An 18,127-nucleotide genomic window follows, 5' to 3' on the forward strand; every position below is an offset into this window, starting at 1 on the left:
TATACAAGAATCGCCATGAATCTTATCCTAAATGAATTAAGCAGATATCAAGAGATCCAAGACATGCTTAATCTTCTAACATATATCAATTGTTTCTTCATGCCTATTTGATAAAGCACAAGTTAATAGAATGGCATAAATGAGCAGAAGGCAAGTTGCAATTTCAAATATAAATCCAATGAAAAATATGATATAGCATTCCACACCATAATGCATTATGGTTGCTATGTATCACACGATTTCACACAACAGAGCAACTTAACCTATATCTGTAGCAAATCCCCAGTCTAAAACCCCATCCATACCACCATAGGAAACATATCCACAAACATCAAAAATCAATTTCATCTTATAAATCCCTTTTCCTTCTATAAAGAGAATGCCAACAAACAATTCATTAAATCACGGTGGCATGCATGCTCTATTATACACAAATTACTCATGAATTTTCTATGTCAGGCAACAAAAGAAACACATAATGGTAAGTAATAATAATGTGTGCATGCATACGTATATTGAGATGCATTAATTTCAGAATCTCCATTGGTTCAATTAAATTATGGGAATAAGACTTATTTTCCAAATAAGTAAAATAACAATGTTACAACTTTAAAGTGGGAGCCCTTTTCTCAAAATATAAACAGTAGGGGTGGCCATGTTCACTAAAGATATCAAATTCAGATATACTTTAAAGTCTTTTTAAATAAATACACATGTTTACGCTTTACAAAAAGCCTTTTTGGCCTGTTTATATATTTATATATACCTTTTTGTATCTAATATATACAAATATTATATTTTTATTTCTTTATAAATCATAAAATATTATATTTGGTGACAATAAAAATTTATAAAAATTAGTTTATTTTAACTGACTTATTATATATAATAAATAGTTGTATTTTTTTACAAATATTAAGTTTAAAAATATAAAAAATTAAAAAATATTATGGAGATTTTAAATAGGCTCGTAGGCCAGACTCAGGCCTTAGAGATATATTTAACCGGCCGATAGGCCAGACTCAAATTTAACTTTATGAAATAGGCCTGGCCTATTTAGCCAAAACCTGACCTAGCCTATTTCCACCCCTAATAAACAAAACAAAATTGAAGGATTATGCCTAAAGAACCCAGAAGAGTGCAAACCTCCATTATTTTAAGCATGTCCTTTAACTTTTCATGGCGATGCCTTCATGCATTATCATCTCCATCTCCTAATTCTTGAGCAGTAAATTTGTCACTTTCAGCCACAAGGATCCCATTGCAGCTTTCACAGTGGAAGTAATCATCATATGGTGTAACCAACTTGAGTGCATCAAGAGCTGTATATCTGAAAGTTCATTGAAATTGCTCAGAGCCTTCTAATTAGCCTATGAATAAAATAGGTTCAAATGAAAAAATATATATATTATATATACACTATTAAAATCATTTATCTCTTACTGCAATTGGGGCAAATGTACTCCTGAAACCAATATAGGGTAATCATAAACACAAATATACATCCAGACAAGACCAGGTATGTATGAACCTGCTGAATGGGGGGGATATCACATTGGCACAAACAGGACACTCGAGTAGTTCAAGCACGAGTATTTGAAGCCATACCAGGATTTGCACCGTAAAATGTTGAAAATTTGCCAGCTAATTTGTTGATGGAAAATCAAACAAAATCAGTTAATTAAGGCACCTTATCACCTCCCTAATCAGGAAATATAAAGACCTTTAATTTTCCATCAATCCAAAGGTAATAATACAGTGTTTAGTAAAATCCAATTCCAAAGGCCTGCCACACAAACCATGATTTAAGAATGAGTTGTGAAAGAATTACAATCACATTAAAATCATTCAAATGGAGAACTAAAATGAAAAGCCAAATTATTTATGCTATCAAACTAAATTTTTATAACCTGCAGAAAGTCCAAATTTATGTATAGGTTAAAAAAAAAAAAAAAACATGTATGTATAGGCTAGACAGCATTGAGCATATATAGCCAAATCAGAATTCTGAGTATCAACAATCAACACTGAATGCAAAAGGACTTGGAGAAGTAAATGTAATTTGAACTGTTGTGTTTAAATAATGACCTTTCACAGCATTCCAGAACTGATCTGCAAGACTGTTTTGTTGAGCTTTTGACAGATCTTAGGGATATTTTTCATGCTTGAATATGTTAAAAGTGACTTCATGTCAATAATCCAAATTACACATGCTGCACCCTATTGAAAGTAGTAGTAGAACTGTAGAAGTGATTTATGCATTCAGACAGTGTGGTTATAAACAAGGTGCAAGAAGCGCTGAAGCAGCAATAAAATAAGCATGCTAAAATTGTAAAGGCAAAACAAGCTATTAGATTTATGGTCCCCCACTAAAGACTATATATATATATATATATATATATATAAATCTTAATTTTAAAATGAAGAAACAACTGAATCTGAATATTATAGAAAACCCGGAATACAATTTGTATATAAGATAATGTTCGGCATAAAAAATAAGTGATTACCAGTGTGAAGTTGGAATGTCTTCAAGGACTTTCTAAATTCAAGTTAGTTGATCCTTGATCACACAACTCATTGCTCTGCAACGGCAACTGGTACAAAAACAAAACAACATAAACAACATATGAATTTGTTGATGAAATGTATTTTTACAGCAATCAATTGTAAAGGAAAGCCATTAGTGCACAAACAAATTCCTAATGTTAGACAAAGAGAAAGGACCAAAAAAAAAAACAGAAGACCACAAAATCGATCAGCGGATAAAACAAGTGACTTTGTCAGTACTGAAAGAAGACCGACCAAATACATGGGGAGAAGATCGACTTCATAGTTGGGAAATAAACACAGCAACATAACCTGGACATTGCAAACCCTAGCTTAGGTCCATCTGATGGTCTCCACTTTTAGGCAACATTTCATTCAAGCCTTTTGCTTCTTCCTATCCCAACAACACACACAATCAGGGGCGGACCGAGGTGGGGGCAAGGGTGGGCTGCAGCCCCCCTCCCCATCCCACCCCAGTTTTTCTTTTTACTTATTTAAATTTATGTATTTTTTTATTTAAATATATGTAATATAGAGAAAATGGATAAATAAAAAAATATTAAAAATTTGTATATCTTGTTTGAATAAAAAGGAATACAAAAAGAAATATTTATAATACAGCTTATAACTATTATTATTGTTATAGTCCGTTATTTGTATTTATTTCCTTCAAAATATAATAATCACAATGATAATTTTTTCGATAACAAATAAATATTTATAAATAAAATATATTATTTTATAAATTTCAAAATTAGCCCCCCTCGAATATAATCCTAGGTCCGCCGCTACACACAGTCACACCTTAACTTTTCCCTCTATTCTGAATACCCTTCCTTTATGTGTTTTTTCTTCCCAAGATTCGAAAACAGAAGCCTTCTGCAAAACCAAACATCTAATCCATCTATCTATCTATCTATCTCTTGAGCTCTAAATTCAGGCAACACAAAGGCATCATGAAACCATAAACTATAATCCAAAGGCATCATAACAATAGAAAGGAAACGATCAGTACTTTCACGATCCTCAGGAAATTCTAATCGAAAAAGTAAATCCAATTTCACCACAATATAGGTTTTCTCAAACGCAGGATCAATCAGAGACGCAGGGAGCGATACCTTTTTCCACTCATCGGGAACGAGAGATTGATCGATCGATCAGGCTGGTCTAGGTTTTGGAAATCAATCAGGCCACCGTTGCCGTGGTCCAGCCACGCTTCTCTCGCGCATTTCTCTGTCATCATCCTTCATCACCAACACACTGTCCCCAGTCAGGGTTGGCCTTCTCTGGAAACACCATCTGAAACATATGAATCTGAAACCATCAAATGCGTGAATCGATTATTGGTTTTATTTTTTAGATATGAAACGAAGCCCCAAATCCAGAGCACAAATTGAAATTGAACAGATTGAATCGAAAATGAAAATCGGAACCTAAAACTCGCAGATCAAACAACATAAGGAAATGGATGAACCGAAAAACAAACAAAATCAACATCGAGAATCTTACCTTATCCAGAATCGGAGTGGAGAGAATCGGTGTCGCCGGCGATTTTGTGGACATGGATTATGAATCTATTTGTAGGATTTAACAGAAAGAAAGGACAGAAGACCGAGAAGAAATCGACCTTTGAGCGAGAAGAGGAAGATGGGAAGCGGCCATGGAGGCGGCGTCGGAGGAGGGAGGAATTATGATCAGCTTTGTTGTGTGAGCGTAGGGTTTATTTTGTTAGAGAGAAAGTAATCGTAATTTGGTGACAAATGAGGGATAAAATAGGGAAATTAAGTGCCATCCGTACCGCTACAGCCTACATATATAGAAGTATGCTGATTAGCCCACTGTGCTAATGAAGTATAATATATATATATATATATTAATTTAGTGCCATTGATATTTATTCAAAAAAAAAATTTAAGAAAAATATAGTTATATACTAAAACATAATACATTATAATATAAATTTAGCTATAAACAGACAAGACATATGATAATTGTCAGGACATAGGACATTACCCGTGTTTCCTAGTTTGAAAAAAAAAATTGATTTAAATTTGATATAAAAATAATATTTGATAGAATATTTTGTGAAAGAATATACTAAAACATAATACATTATTTTTTTAAATAATCGCAGAATCGAATAAATTCGGCTAAAGAAAGATACTCTAGGGTGTGTTCGTTTGATAGATTTAGACAAAATTTCACTATTCATCCAAAATTTTTTCCTCAAAAAATCAAATCAAACACCTATTTTTTATTTTTTATATTATACTGAAAATCAATTTTACATTCAAAACATCACATCAACACCTATTTATATCACAATCATACAACCATTCAAATTCAAAACTTTTACTATTCAAATCTCAACTTAAAATCCAAACCCCCAAACAAACACACCAAATAATTATAAACAGTATGTATTGAACAGTGTATTTACTAAGTAATTATAATGTGGCCTCACAGTAGAGGACAACCGAGAATGTTCGAGTCCGGGACCGACTGAAATCTCGCCGGCAAACTAGTTAGTTTCGGGCAATCTTCGATTCTTAGAGTCGTAAGACGAAGCATGCAAATAATTCCATTCGGTACCATCCAATGAATCAACTCGCTCATCCGATAGACTTCTAAAGAAATCAGCGACGGAAATTTCTCATTTCCATCGCCGTAAAAGCTCTGGCCGATATGCTCCAAAGCATTCATATCTTTTATACAAAGAGACTTGAGGAATGGTAGTCGCCCCAAAGATGGTAGCGATTTACAGTAACCAAGTCCCTGTAAGTGAATTCTCGTGAACTTCCGCCATGGATCGCTTAGCCAGTCGGGGCATTTGACGCCGCTGTAATATTTAATCTCCAATTCTTTCAGGTTTCGATGAGGTTCGAGCTGATTCAACACATGTAGTTGTTGCTCCAACTTTCGATCTTTATCTTGCGGATCGATGCCATCTTCGACCGGTCCCCAAAGCAGTTCGAGCTTGTTCAAGTGTTCCTTCATATTCATCTTTGCATTGCCGGCGTCCGTTACTTCTTGAACTTTGTCAATATTCTTGACGCATAGTGTTCCCCTGAGTGAATTCATATTTTCCAACTCTTCGATGCCGTGTCCCTTCATTCTCCTCACAATAAATGCCGATAGAGTTTGAAGATTCGTTAACTTTCCGAATTCCGGGGGCATGAATCTTAGTCGGCCTACAACGTTGAACATAAGATGCCTGAGGTCGGAAAGATTCTTCAAGTCTTTCGGCAACTCAAGAAGCGTAGGGCAGTTGCAAATAAGAAGCGTCTGCAATGCCGCGAGTTCGCATAAGGATCTCGGCAAATACTCGATCCGATTTCCACACAAATTCAGATACCGAAGATACACCAACTGGTCGACAGTGTCGGGTAGCTTATTGAGACCAATATCGCACAAGTACAATACCCTTAGAAATTTCAAGCTGTGAAAGAGCTCCGGATCAATTAGTCCCCTAGGAGAACCGCGCTTACAAACCACCATAAACGTGCGCAACCTCTCGTTCCTTATGCTTGCGCTTAAAGTCAACGCCTGCGCGGCACGATGATGCAAAGACAAGTGGCAAGCATTTCCAAACAACGGATAGAATTCCGCATTATGCTCCACTTGAAAACACACGTTGGTAGAAACTAAACGAGCCAAGTCGTGAATGAGGCCGTGCATTGTGTATATAATACGGTTTGAAGAGCTTGTACCTCGTTGAAAGAAAGATCTCATGTATAGATCGTTGAAATAATCATGCCCTATGTCCTCCAATCTCCTCTCGGCTTGAGGCCGAATAAAACCTTCAGCCATCCACAAGAGAACCAAATCCTCGACTTCAAACTCATGGTTTTGGGGGAAGATCGAGCAATACGTGAAGCATTTTTTAAGATGCATGGGAAGATGTTGATAGCTCAACATTAAAGAAGTGAGTACGCCGTTTTCATCTTGCGACGAATCCCACATATCGCTATTTGCTATCCGCAGCAACTCATTGTCCGTATATTTACACTGCAATAGGCTGCCGAGTACCTTTGCCGCTAAAGGTAAACCTTTGCACTTCTTTGCAATTTCCTTTCCTAATGATTCGAGCAATCCATTCGCTTCTATTTTGAAAGAAGCCCTTAGTTTCATCAAGCTCCAACAATCATCATCGGATAAAGGCTTCACATTATATGCTTCTGTCGAACCAACAATCCTCGAAACGATACTGCTTCGAGTAGTCACAATAACTTTACTCCCTTTCGCGGCATACCTAAACGGCGCAGACAAGACCTCCCAATCATCAACATTCTCGTTCCAATAATCATCGAGAACCAGCAAAAGCTTCCCACTCGAAAGAAGTATTTGGAGAAGCTTGCGCTGCAACGAATCCAATTCAAATACATGGAAACTTTGCTTAGTAGCAGATTCAATAATCAACTTCGTTATCCTTCGCACATCAAAGTCCACCGAAACCGAAACCCAAACAATCAGCTCGAAATCCGCAGCCGCCTCCAAGTGATCGAACACAAGCTGAGCAAGTGCCGTCTTCCCGACGCCACCCATGCCGACAAGTGCGATCACAGAAAGAGCAATTCCATCGTCGCCAAGCAATCGAAGGACATTGTCTCTGTCCTCCCGCCTTCCGACAACGGCTAATTTGTCCACCATCATACTAGACGTGTCCGAGCAATGCCTATCGATCTTTTTACACGTCCAAATGCCCTTTTTCACTGTCTCAATATCGAGAAGACTTTTAACTTCCTCGGCAAGAGCCTCCAGCTTCCTCTGCATACCGTTGACTTCATGAGGAACATAAAGTTTCAATGATTTAAGAATCATGGGAAGTGCCTGGTGAGTTTCTTGATCGCCATTGATGGAGTGTTGCCTGCGGTACATGGAGAGATCGAAAGAGACACGATCAAGAAGGGCGTCGGCGTCGTAAGCAAGCTTTTGAAGATCTTCAAACCAGATCTGCCATGCCCTGCTGCCTCCAGAGAATCTCAATGGACTTGTCTCCATATGATCCACCAGGTCCTGGATTTTCAGGTATGTCCTCTCCAGCTTTCGGAGCTCATCCTCAAACCCCATGATCAGGCCTATCTCTTTCCAGGCAAAAGACCCGAGACTTGCCACTCTTTCCAGGGCGAATTGAAGGAAAGCAGATCCGAAACCAGTCTTGAATCCGGACTTAAATGAAGAATCCCCCATTTTTTAGCTCAGACAGGTTTTTGAGGTTTTTGTCTGCTGTGTCTGAATGGATTTTGTCCAGTGGAAGGAGGAAATTGGAGAAGTCCAGAGAGAAAAGGAGCTGCCTTTGTTTGTACACTTTTTCTAGAGAGAGAAAGTGCCTTTTCCCTGTTTGACCAAGATTACCTGAATAGTGATAGAATAGAAACATCAACGAAATTACAGTCATAAGAAATTTAATTATAAAAAAAATTCATGATCAGTTGCTTTTTTAGTAAATGTGGTTTTCACGTCTGATCATTCATGGCTTCAAATTGGAGTCCAAATTGCATCAAATCATTCTCCTTGTTATCATATCATTTTTTACATCGATCAAAGAACAAATATATATATATATACACACAACACACCACAGCAAATGTCGACAGTAATCTCTCCTTTTAGCATCAAAGGAACAATCTTTTCGAGGCACATTTAGATCACATTATCCAGAAATTGTACAAAAACAAAGGAGATTTTTTGTTCCTAGGCACATCTGTAGGGTCATAATATACAGATTCTTCATTCACAAATGTATTACCTTGAAGAAGAATAGATCCTCTGGTTGTCGATGTACAGCGCCGGCACGCCAGCAACCTTACCCCAATCCTCGCCTTGTTCCTTACTGCAGCGTTCTTTCAGTTTAGGACAGTCTTTCAGCATCAGGCGCTGGAGCGACGCTGGGAGTCTACCTCTAGGCAAGTAAGGGAGCACTGGACAGTAGCATATCTCCAAATGTTGGAGGGAGATGAAATGTGAGAGTGTTGGAAGAACTGTAAGTTTCGGACAATGTTGGATCGAGAGTCGCTCTAGTCGTGGAAAGTGTCCATCTACAACGCCTGTCCATGTTTCGAGGTTGGACATCCCTTCAAGTGATAGTCTCTCAAGTTTAGGAAATGCTTGGCGATCCCGGGTAGTATGTTTCTGGCAAAACGACCTGTCTATGCGAACTAGCTCATCCATGTCGACGATGTTCAAAGACTTCAGAGACGGCAAGTCGCCTAAGGATGACAGTGTCTCACAATATCTGCACCCGTATAAAGTTATGTTCGCGATTTGAGTAAAGGATGGATCGCTTATCCACGATGGAAGTGTGCCGCCACTATAAGAGACTACTTTTAACTCCTGCAGGCCCGAATATGGTTTAAGGGATTCGAGGATTTCCACTTCTTGCGGCACCTTGGCATCTTGAAGATCACTCCATACGAATTCTAGTTTAGAAATGTCCCATTTGTCGCAAAGACGAGCCTCCCTAGCCTCGTTTGCATTCGGGATGTTCTCAAGATTCATCAAACAAAGAGACCCTTTTAGTTTGTTCATATTCTTCAACTCCCTTATCGAATTCCCATCTCTCGTACCAACAACAAAGGCCCCGAGAGTTTGTAGATTCGTCAGCTTCCCCATGCCAATCGGCATCGATTGTGACAGCTGGGAAAGATCAAGAACCAAGTGCTGTAAATTAACCAACTTGTCGATGCGCTTTGGTAATCCGCATAGGCTCAAACACTGCAGTAGTAGCAACATTTCTAAACAGCTCAAAGAGTCAATCGACTCAGGCAGATGTCTGATGGGTGTTCCCGACACATCAAGATACTTCAACATCTTCAGATTCTCGATAGACCACGGCAATTCGTCAATATTTGTGCCACTCAAATCCAAACTAGTCAAGAACTTCATCTCCAAGAAGAGATCGTGCAGCAGGTTTTGAGACTCGGATCCCGGACACTTGTGTAAAAGAAGTGTCTTCAGTTGGCTGCACTTTCGGATACTCTCGAACACACTTCGATCGATCCGCTCAAAGATCAAGGATAAGTGCTTAACTCCAGCCATATCTCTGTCGTTATCAGTACTTTTGTACAGAAACTCTGAAGGCTGCTTATTGAGGATCGAAAGCTCATCCTTCTCTATTCTATACATCATTTGATCCCTCAAGTGATCGTATCCAGACTCCGAAAGGTATTTCGAATTTACCAATTCGTCAAAGCATCGATTTGCTACTGCCTCTGTTCTGCCACTTTTCTCAGGGGTTATCAAGTCCGCCGCAATCCATGACCAAATCAAAGTGTCGCGAGAAAATTCATAATCAGCAGGAAAAAGGGAACAATAAAGCTTGCACCCCCTCATATATCTATCTTTCTCCTGTTCGGTATCAATTGATTTTCCCACGTCTGCCTCAGCACTTATTTTCTCCTGTTCTTTTGGATCAGCCGCACCACCTACATAACATTGCTCTACTCAGAACAGATTTGTGACTACAACTCGGCATTAGTTTTTTAACTAGGAAAACTTAATGATAGGGTGTTTTCGCTTTCCCTTTTTCCGTGTTCCTCTATGAACAATACAATTATGCTCAATGGCTCATTGTTCTCATTTATCAAAGTGCAATTAGGAAAACATAGAAGAAGATGATGAATCATTACCAAATGTTTCTCTCAAGGCAGTCTCCTTCGGATCAGAATCTGACGAAGAAGCATCCGTATAAAAGGCCTCACCCAATTTATTCTTCTCTGCCTGCCAAACAAGGAAGAAGGCCTTAAAAGATGAAGATGGAATACCTAAACACAGACGGGTGCAATTTCTCCATAGTTCATAAAAACTGAAGTATGGTTCACTGTTAAAATAGTTCATTTTCTTGGAAACACGTACAATAATGCGACAGTGTCTACTTTATTCCATTAACATTTTAAGAAAACCTCAGCTTATTCAAACAAGCAGATAGTAAAAAGTGTGTAAATAATTAGATCTGTAAGAAGAACCAGCGACGGTCTCACTTGGAGTGATACATGCAAATCAGTATGATAGGATTACAGTATAGCGAAAAACAGACATGACTGAGAATTATCAGAGCTTGTCCGATACTAAATAGGAAATCACCAAACAAAAAGTTTTCAACCTCCAAATACCTTACCTACAGCAATCTGTCACTTTTAATTATCAATTAGCTAAGTTCAAACAAAAAAAAAGAGTGCTCGGACACATTATACTAGGAGTATCAATTCATCAGATGAAAGTTACTTAATTGTAGCGGATACTACCTCAACATGACCAGCAGAATCCTCTATCAACAGCGCTCCAGATATAGATCCTTGAACCCCTGATTTCTTTGCTATGAAAGTATTCACCAATGTGGTTATTTCATCACTTTCGAAATTATCTGATGCTTTCCATTCTCTTTTTCTCAATCTCCATGGTTTCTCCAGTGTGGTTGTGTTATCAGTCCCATAGTTTGCTGCTTTCTCTTCCAATTTCTTTTCTTTCACCTGGATTGTATCATCTGTTACGTATTGATCGTATAGTTTTCCTGCTTTCCATTCACTTTTTCCATATTGTTCTCCTTCTTCCCATTTGCTTTTTCCCCATCTTTTTGCCTCTGAAGGTTTCTTCGGCACGCTGAGTTCTCCAGCTTCATATTTTCTTTGTCTTCTTCTTCTTCTCATTTCTCTTGTTCCTTCACCATTACTCCCCCTCGTTACACTAGGTGCTGGAATGGCATTCCACTTCAATAGTATAGCCATTAACTTCGCATCAATTGAGCTCAATCGGTAATGTAGAGATGAGCTTATTTGCATCAAGAATGCAAGTACAAATACAACCACTAAACCCAAAAACAGCAGACTCATCAGGGAGAAATAGAATAACTGTAATCCAGGCATTCTTCGCATCCACGCTGAAAGCACAAATGCAACAAGAAGAACAATTTTGGCAACAGACACCGGCAACAGAAGCCTCCCGTTCCCATCAGCACATCCCAACATATCTATCATAATTTCAGCCGAGCCCACTAATGGCTTGTTCCTTCTCACCAGCTGCATTGCTGCAATGCAGAACATTTCTGTGGCCAGCAGCTTAAGACTAAACAGAGACACAATTTTTATATACAGAGAGATGAAATGCAGTTTTTCCTTCAGATTTGCAGGTGGAAACACAAACCACACTAAAGAATTAGCTAATGAAGCTGCAATAAGCCCGGAGATCAATTCCATCAAAATTTTCTGCAAATCTCCATGATTAAAGAAGCATACGCTTGCAACTGTAACGCAGGCAATCGAGACGAGTACAGTAATTTCTATGGCGAAGTTAGGGCCTACATATACAACCACGAAAGCGAGGAAGACGACGACCAGCAAGATAGCATGAACAGCCAGAACATACTGGAGAGCTGAGAAACAGGTTTTAGATGCCGCCGGTTGCTCGTGTCGATGGCGGATCGATGCCAGAAGCTTGGATATCGACTCCATCGCCCTTTTCAGCAGATCTCTGCGACTAGAGAAGTATGTGGAAGAAATTAAAATAATGATCATCGACAAGACAAGAGCATATGCTGCATCCCAGTATGGGTTTGAATAATCAACTCCGGTGGTGATAATCATGGCGGAAAGCACGAGAGCATAGACAACCAGAGTAATCAAGAGAGAGCCACCGGAAGAAGGTTCTATCAGCTGCTCATGTAGACTGAGCGACTGCGGCTCTTCACTTGTAGACGCCATCTTTTCAGAGGAAAGCATTGATTTGATCATGTTTGTTGCCACAGCAGCAGATCGAGGGGGACGGAGATTAGATTGAGAAGCGAAAATTCTTATTCAGGAGGAGATGAAAGGAATTCAACTGCGCATCTTGGGTAGAAATTAGGGTTTTGTCGTGGCTTCCCAATTTGGCAGCCATGGAAGCAATCTCGAAAATTAAGAGTAGAAGCAAGGTTTTGTTGCAGAAATTAGAGGAGAGAGGTTGTAATGTTGACTTACGATGTACAGGCAGTACAGCATCTTCAAATTGCAGAACAGGAGAAAGACTGCGTCTTGAATTCAAGACGAGGAAAGGCAAGTGTTTTTTTTTTTTTTTTTTTCTTTTTATTTTCTTTTAAAAAAAAGTTTAAATAGGATTTTTATATAATTATCTTACTTCTATTTTCTATTCTGTTTGTTCATTTAAATAATTAAAAAACAATAAGTTTGTGCATTTGTAAAATTTAATTGTTTAACGTAATACTCCTACAGTTCTTCCGCTAGAAAAGTATATATATTTCTATTTTGGAACGTCAACTTATAAAACAATTATTTTATTAAATATTTTATATTTTTTTACAAATATATTTATTTTACATCACATTATATTTTATACTTAAAAAAGTAAAAATTATCCATTATAATTGAAATACTATTATTTTCGTACAAGTGTATACTTAAAGTGTGTTTGTTTGGAAGATTGAATTTATCCGCTATTCATCCATTTTTTCCCCTAGATCAACACTTATTTATATCACATTATAAAACAATTCAAATTCAAAATTTTTACTATTCAAATCTCAACCAAAAATCCAAACCCCATACAAACACACCCTTGTTGTTTAGACGGAGAGAATATAAATTTTATTTAAAGGAGCCAGACAAAGCATGGGAGGTTAGAGAAAATAAAGAAAGAAAAAAAGAGAACAACACAACGTCCGTTGCTTCTGCCAAGCAAGGTAAGACCACATCCGAATGGAAAGTCCAAATTGTATACATTTGATCACCCATACTTCCTAATTTAGCAAAAATGTGGGCTACTTTATTTCTCTCCCGGTGAATGAGATAGAGCCGATAATCATTTTGATTCCGGAGGAGTTGACAAATACCACAAATAATCAAAGCAAGGGGATGAGTTTGACTAAGCTCCCGTTGGATCAATTTGATAGAAATTGCAGAATCAGAATAAGCAACTAGTGTTGCAATCCCCAACTCTTATACGAATCTCAGATCATACCACAAGACAAAAAGTTCAATATTAAGAATAGACATATTGAATATAAAAATAAATACTTAAAAAAAAATCGAATGATCCACAATGTTAGCTTGTTGATTTTCATATTTCAAATTCGGATGATCATTCATCTTGATTGTAAATATTTAACTAGATTGCATGCTCTTGGAAAATTTCGTTAGAATATCATCAAACTCCTCCTCTTGCTTACATCAATAATTCTCCTATAGATTAAAGTCAAACTTTAGTAAAAAAAAATATTGAATCATTAATTGCACGAGGATTTGATCTTGAGGTCATCTGATTTATCTCTTAATTACACCACTTTAATTATCTATTCACTACTTTCCATTACAAGCCACAAATCAAACAACAATCACCACTACAAGTCAGTCAAGAGTCTCTCTGTCTGTCTGTCTGTCTGCAAGATTGGGAATGTCACCAAATTCAGAGAATCAAAACAAAAACAGCAACGCTATTAGCTAGGTGAGACAACATTAAACCCGCATGAGATGAATCGATTGATTATACATGTTGAATATTGTCCCACATTGCTAAATGTGTGGGAACTCTCCTAATATATAAAGGTGAAGAGTCACTCCACCTATCACCAATTGATTTTAAGTTGGATGCCCGGATCCCTTCTTAACAATACACACACATCAGCAATGCATTATTACACACATCAGCAATGCATTATTATGTGTATAAGCAGACCACACCACACCACTCCGCTGCTCTTCTGCTTGAAAACTAAATAAGTAAACAGAGATAATTAATTATTAGTTAATGATACAAACTAACATACAATTAATATTAATCCAGCTAGCTCCAAAAAGAAAACTAAATATAGTACTTCTTATTCTCTAAAAAGACCACTTTTTGAATCTATTTTCTACGTACATTCATCATATCATATCATGATTTGTTATCTTATTATTATTACCCACAACACTATTATTATTACCCACGACACAGCTGCCGCAAACTAAGTAATATTATTATTATTATTATAAATAAGTATGTAATGTATATCCCACCGGCAAAGCAATAAATATCCTCCTTAAATCGGAATATGAATATGATGATCAAATAAAGCAACCCAAAGAAAAGAAATCCTCTTATGATGATGATCATCAGTAAGTAGTGAGCGAGTCTAACAAGTTACGGCGTTGTTATAAAGTATCATCATCAATAAGTAGTGAGTCCAAGTGTCTAACCAAACAAGTTGCAGCAGGATCAAAATGGACAATGTAGGCAAAATCAACACACACAAACAAGGATCAAAGTCTGGAAAATTAGCTTTATTTTCTACAAAATCAACACTCACAGGATCAAAACAAAATTAAATCCATACCAATCCAAGAGTTACATCTATTTCCAACAAAATTTTGGATGGTTCCCCAAAAGCTACCTATATGAGTAGAGGATACTCCAGAATCTCTAAATTTTGGATAACCTTAAATATTGAAAGCAAGCTTGTTAGTTTTGGACAGTCCGCATTTATAAGAGTAGTGAGATGGGGCATGCAAACAATATCATTTGGTTCTATCCAATCCTCCAACTTCATCAATTTACTGACTTCTAAGTGCTCAAGTGACACAAATTTAGTATCATTTATTCGATACAAAGAGACTTGAGGAACAACAGTTAACCCAGTGATGAAAGTTCTTACAGTAATCAAGTTTATTTAAATGAATTTGTAAACTTATGCCATACATCACTTAGCCAATCAGGGCATCTGATGTGGTTGACATTCTCAACCTAACTCTTTCAAGTTTTCATTAGGTCAAAGTTGCTCCAGCAGAACTACCTGTCACTTCAAAATTACACCTTTCATGTACAGATCGAATCCAACTTCAATGCTTTCCCAACACAACTGCAGTTTGTTTAAGTATTTTTTTGCATTCATAGCTTCAGCTTATGTTCCAACTTTATTAACATTTTAATGAAAAAGGCTCCTCGAAGAGAATTCATATTCTCAAGTTCTTCAACGCCATGGCCCTTCTCATGTTTACTCGCAATAAATGCCGATAGAATTTGAAAGTCCATTAACTTTCCGATTTCTTTAGTTAGAAACTGTAGTTTTCCTTCAACATTGAATATAAGATGTCTGAGGTTGGAAAGCTTATTAAGATCCTCCGTTAACTCACAAAAGTCCGGACATTTGCAAAAAACAATTGTATGCAATGCTATGTAGCGATTTATAAATTTTGACAATTCTGCAATTGAGGTATTGCTAAAGCTAAGATACTGGAAATATATCAAATTCACAAATGAAGGAGGTATGACTTGCATACGCACACCGCGCCAATACAAGACCCTAGAAAATTTCAATTTTCTGAAAATATCTAGATTAATGAGTTGTATAGTAGCATTTGATTGGTCTACCACCATGAATACCTACATCCGTGCATTCGCTATGGTTGACCTACAACACTTGTCCAATATGGGACAAACGGCAAACATGGCGACATATATTTCTAAATACCATGGTAGCAAAATCATGAATAAGACCGTGCATTGTTTATATAGTACGGTTCAAAGAGCTTGTATCTTGTACAAAGAAAGATCTCATATGTCAATCATTGAAATATTCTATGCCAATGTCTTTCTAATCTCCTATTGGGTTGAAATTTAACAAAACCTTCGGCCATCCATAAAAAAACTGATTCCTCAGCCTCAAACTTATGGTCAAGAGGAAAGATGGAGCAATAACCAAAACATTTTATGAGATGAGTAGGAATGTAGAGATAACCAAAACTAATTGCCTTCTTTAATGTTAGCTATCTCTACCTTCCTTATAGACTTGATATATCTTCGATATCTTAGCTTTAGCAATAACCCAACCGCAAAATTGCCAAAATCCATGTGTCACTACGTGGCATTGCAGACAATTGTTCTTTCAACTGTCCAAAAGTTTGTGAATTACCGGAAGACCTTAACAAGCTTTCCAACCTCAGGCATCTTATATTCGATATCGATGGAAAACTAGAATTCCAGCCTAAAAGAATCGGGAAGTTAACGGACCTTCAAACTCTATCGGCATTTATTGTGAGTGGAAATAAGAAGGAGCATTGCGTTGAGGAGGTTGAAAATATAAATCCTCTTCGATAAGCCATTTTCATTAAAATATCAATAAAGTTGGAACAAAAGCTGATACTATAAATGCAAAGATGGGTACAAAAAAAATACCTAAACAAGCTGTAGCTATGTTGGGAAAGCATTGAAGCTGGACTCGATCCGCACACGAAAAGTGTAATTCTGGAGCGACAGGTAGTTGTGTTGGAAGAATTTCGACCTTATGAAAACTTGAAAGAGTTGGAGATTGAAATTTACAGCGGCATCAGATACCCTAACTGGCTAAGTGATGCATGACACAAGTTCACCACAATTAACTGATTACTATAAGAAACTTCCATCACTGGGTCAACTGTTGTTCCTAAGTCTATTTGTATCAAAGAAATGCATGTTTTGTAGCATGTCAATCAGAGTTTTTATGGGGATGGAAATGATACAAACTTTGTGTTACTCGAGCATTTGGAAGTTAGGAGGATTGGATAGCACTAAATGAAATTGTTTCCATGCCCCGTCTCACTAGCTTGCCATCAATATTTGAGCTAATCCAAAATTCAGAGACTTTGAAGTGTAATCTACTGATACAGGTAACTTTTGGGAAACCATCCAGGATTTTATTGGAAATGAACGTAGCTTTTGGATTGGTATCAAATTAATTTTGCCTAAATTGTCGATTGGGATTTTGTGAATATTTATTTTGTAGAAAATTTGCAGGTCACTACAACCGTAGCGAATGCACGGTTGCAGACATTTACGGTGGTAGGCCAATCAAATGCTACTACCGTACAACTCATTGATCCAAATATTTTCCAAAAAATTAAATTTTTTTGGGTTCTGTATTGGCGCGGTATGGGTATGCATGTCATTTCACGATCTCTTCTTAAAATTGAAATTTGTGACGAAATTGGATCTAAGTCGCATAAGTGTTGATGAATTGCTGAGTTCTATTGAAAACTTAATTGCGTTGAGGTATCTTGACGTGTCCTATATATCCAACGGTCGCCTACAAGAATAATCTATTTGGGTTTCTAGAAACCTTAATACTCGTGGAGTGTTTGAGCCTAAATGGATTGCTAAGGTGCATGGACAAGTTGGCTAACCTGCGGCACCTCATTGTTAATCTTGCGCTACTGGTCGGATCAATGCCGATTGATTTGGGAAAATTTGTGAATCTACAAACTAACCAAACCTTTTGACAATGTTCGACGAACGCTGCAAAATTAAATAAAAAACTTAGTTCCACAGTAAAACAAAGCAATATAGTTGGAGTAGGATCGTCTTCTTAACGAACTCATAAAGGTTTTATTTCGTTTGTTTTAAAGGGGATCTTATAAGGAAGTGAAATAAAAATAAAATAAGCAAAAATAAAATTAACTAAGTAAAAGACTACCAAAAATTCTACGGTTAAACTTCAATAAAAATAAACTTTTAGCCAATGAATGAAATTGACAACTTCGATTTGAATTTGATCATCGACAAATATTTAATTTTATTGACTTCTAAATAAGTTAGTTATAATTATCGATGCAGACCTAGTAACCAACTCTTCTTTAAT

The 18,127-nt window shown here is 37.1% G+C and overlaps 2 protein-coding genes and 1 long non-coding RNA gene across 3 annotated transcripts; all 3 read right to left on the reverse strand.

Annotated features, from left to right (window-relative positions):
* Positions 1-1,174: 1,174 nt before the first annotated feature.
* Positions 1,175-4,327, reverse strand: LOC127264376 (uncharacterized). Its single transcript, XR_007841673.1, has 4 exons — positions 4,060-4,327; positions 3,669-3,849; positions 2,511-2,597; positions 1,175-1,330 (listed from the first exon to the last, which is right to left on the reverse strand). It is a non-coding gene; the product is annotated as an uncharacterized LOC127264376 (long non-coding RNA).
* A 408-nt stretch (positions 4,328-4,735) lies between these two features.
* LOC127265365 (putative disease resistance RPP13-like protein 1) lies at positions 4,736-7,742 on the reverse strand. Its single transcript, XM_051295141.1, has one exon. It carries the CDS (start codon positions 7,738-7,740, stop codon positions 5,011-5,013), a length of 2,730 nt encoding a protein of 909 aa, XP_051151098.1. The 5' UTR covers positions 7,741-7,742; the 3' UTR covers positions 4,736-5,010.
* Positions 7,743-7,764: 22 nt separating this feature from the next.
* Positions 7,765-12,578, reverse strand: LOC127265361 (uncharacterized). The gene is made up of 4 exons (XM_051295128.1): positions 10,794-12,578; positions 10,179-10,269; positions 8,300-9,974; positions 7,765-7,905 (listed from the first exon to the last, which is right to left on the reverse strand). The coding sequence occupies exons 1-4, from the start codon at positions 12,273-12,275 to the stop codon at positions 7,902-7,904; spliced, it is 3,252 nt and encodes a 1,083-aa protein (XP_051151085.1). The 5' UTR covers positions 12,276-12,578; the 3' UTR covers positions 7,765-7,901.
* Positions 12,579-18,127: the final 5,549 nt, after the last annotated feature.

The sequence above is a fragment of the Andrographis paniculata genome, unplaced genomic scaffold, assembly GCF_009805555.1.
Source record: "Andrographis paniculata isolate CXL003 unplaced genomic scaffold, ASM980555v1 Contig17END, whole genome shotgun sequence".
NCBI lineage: Eukaryota > Viridiplantae > Streptophyta > Magnoliopsida > Lamiales > Acanthaceae > Andrographis > Andrographis paniculata.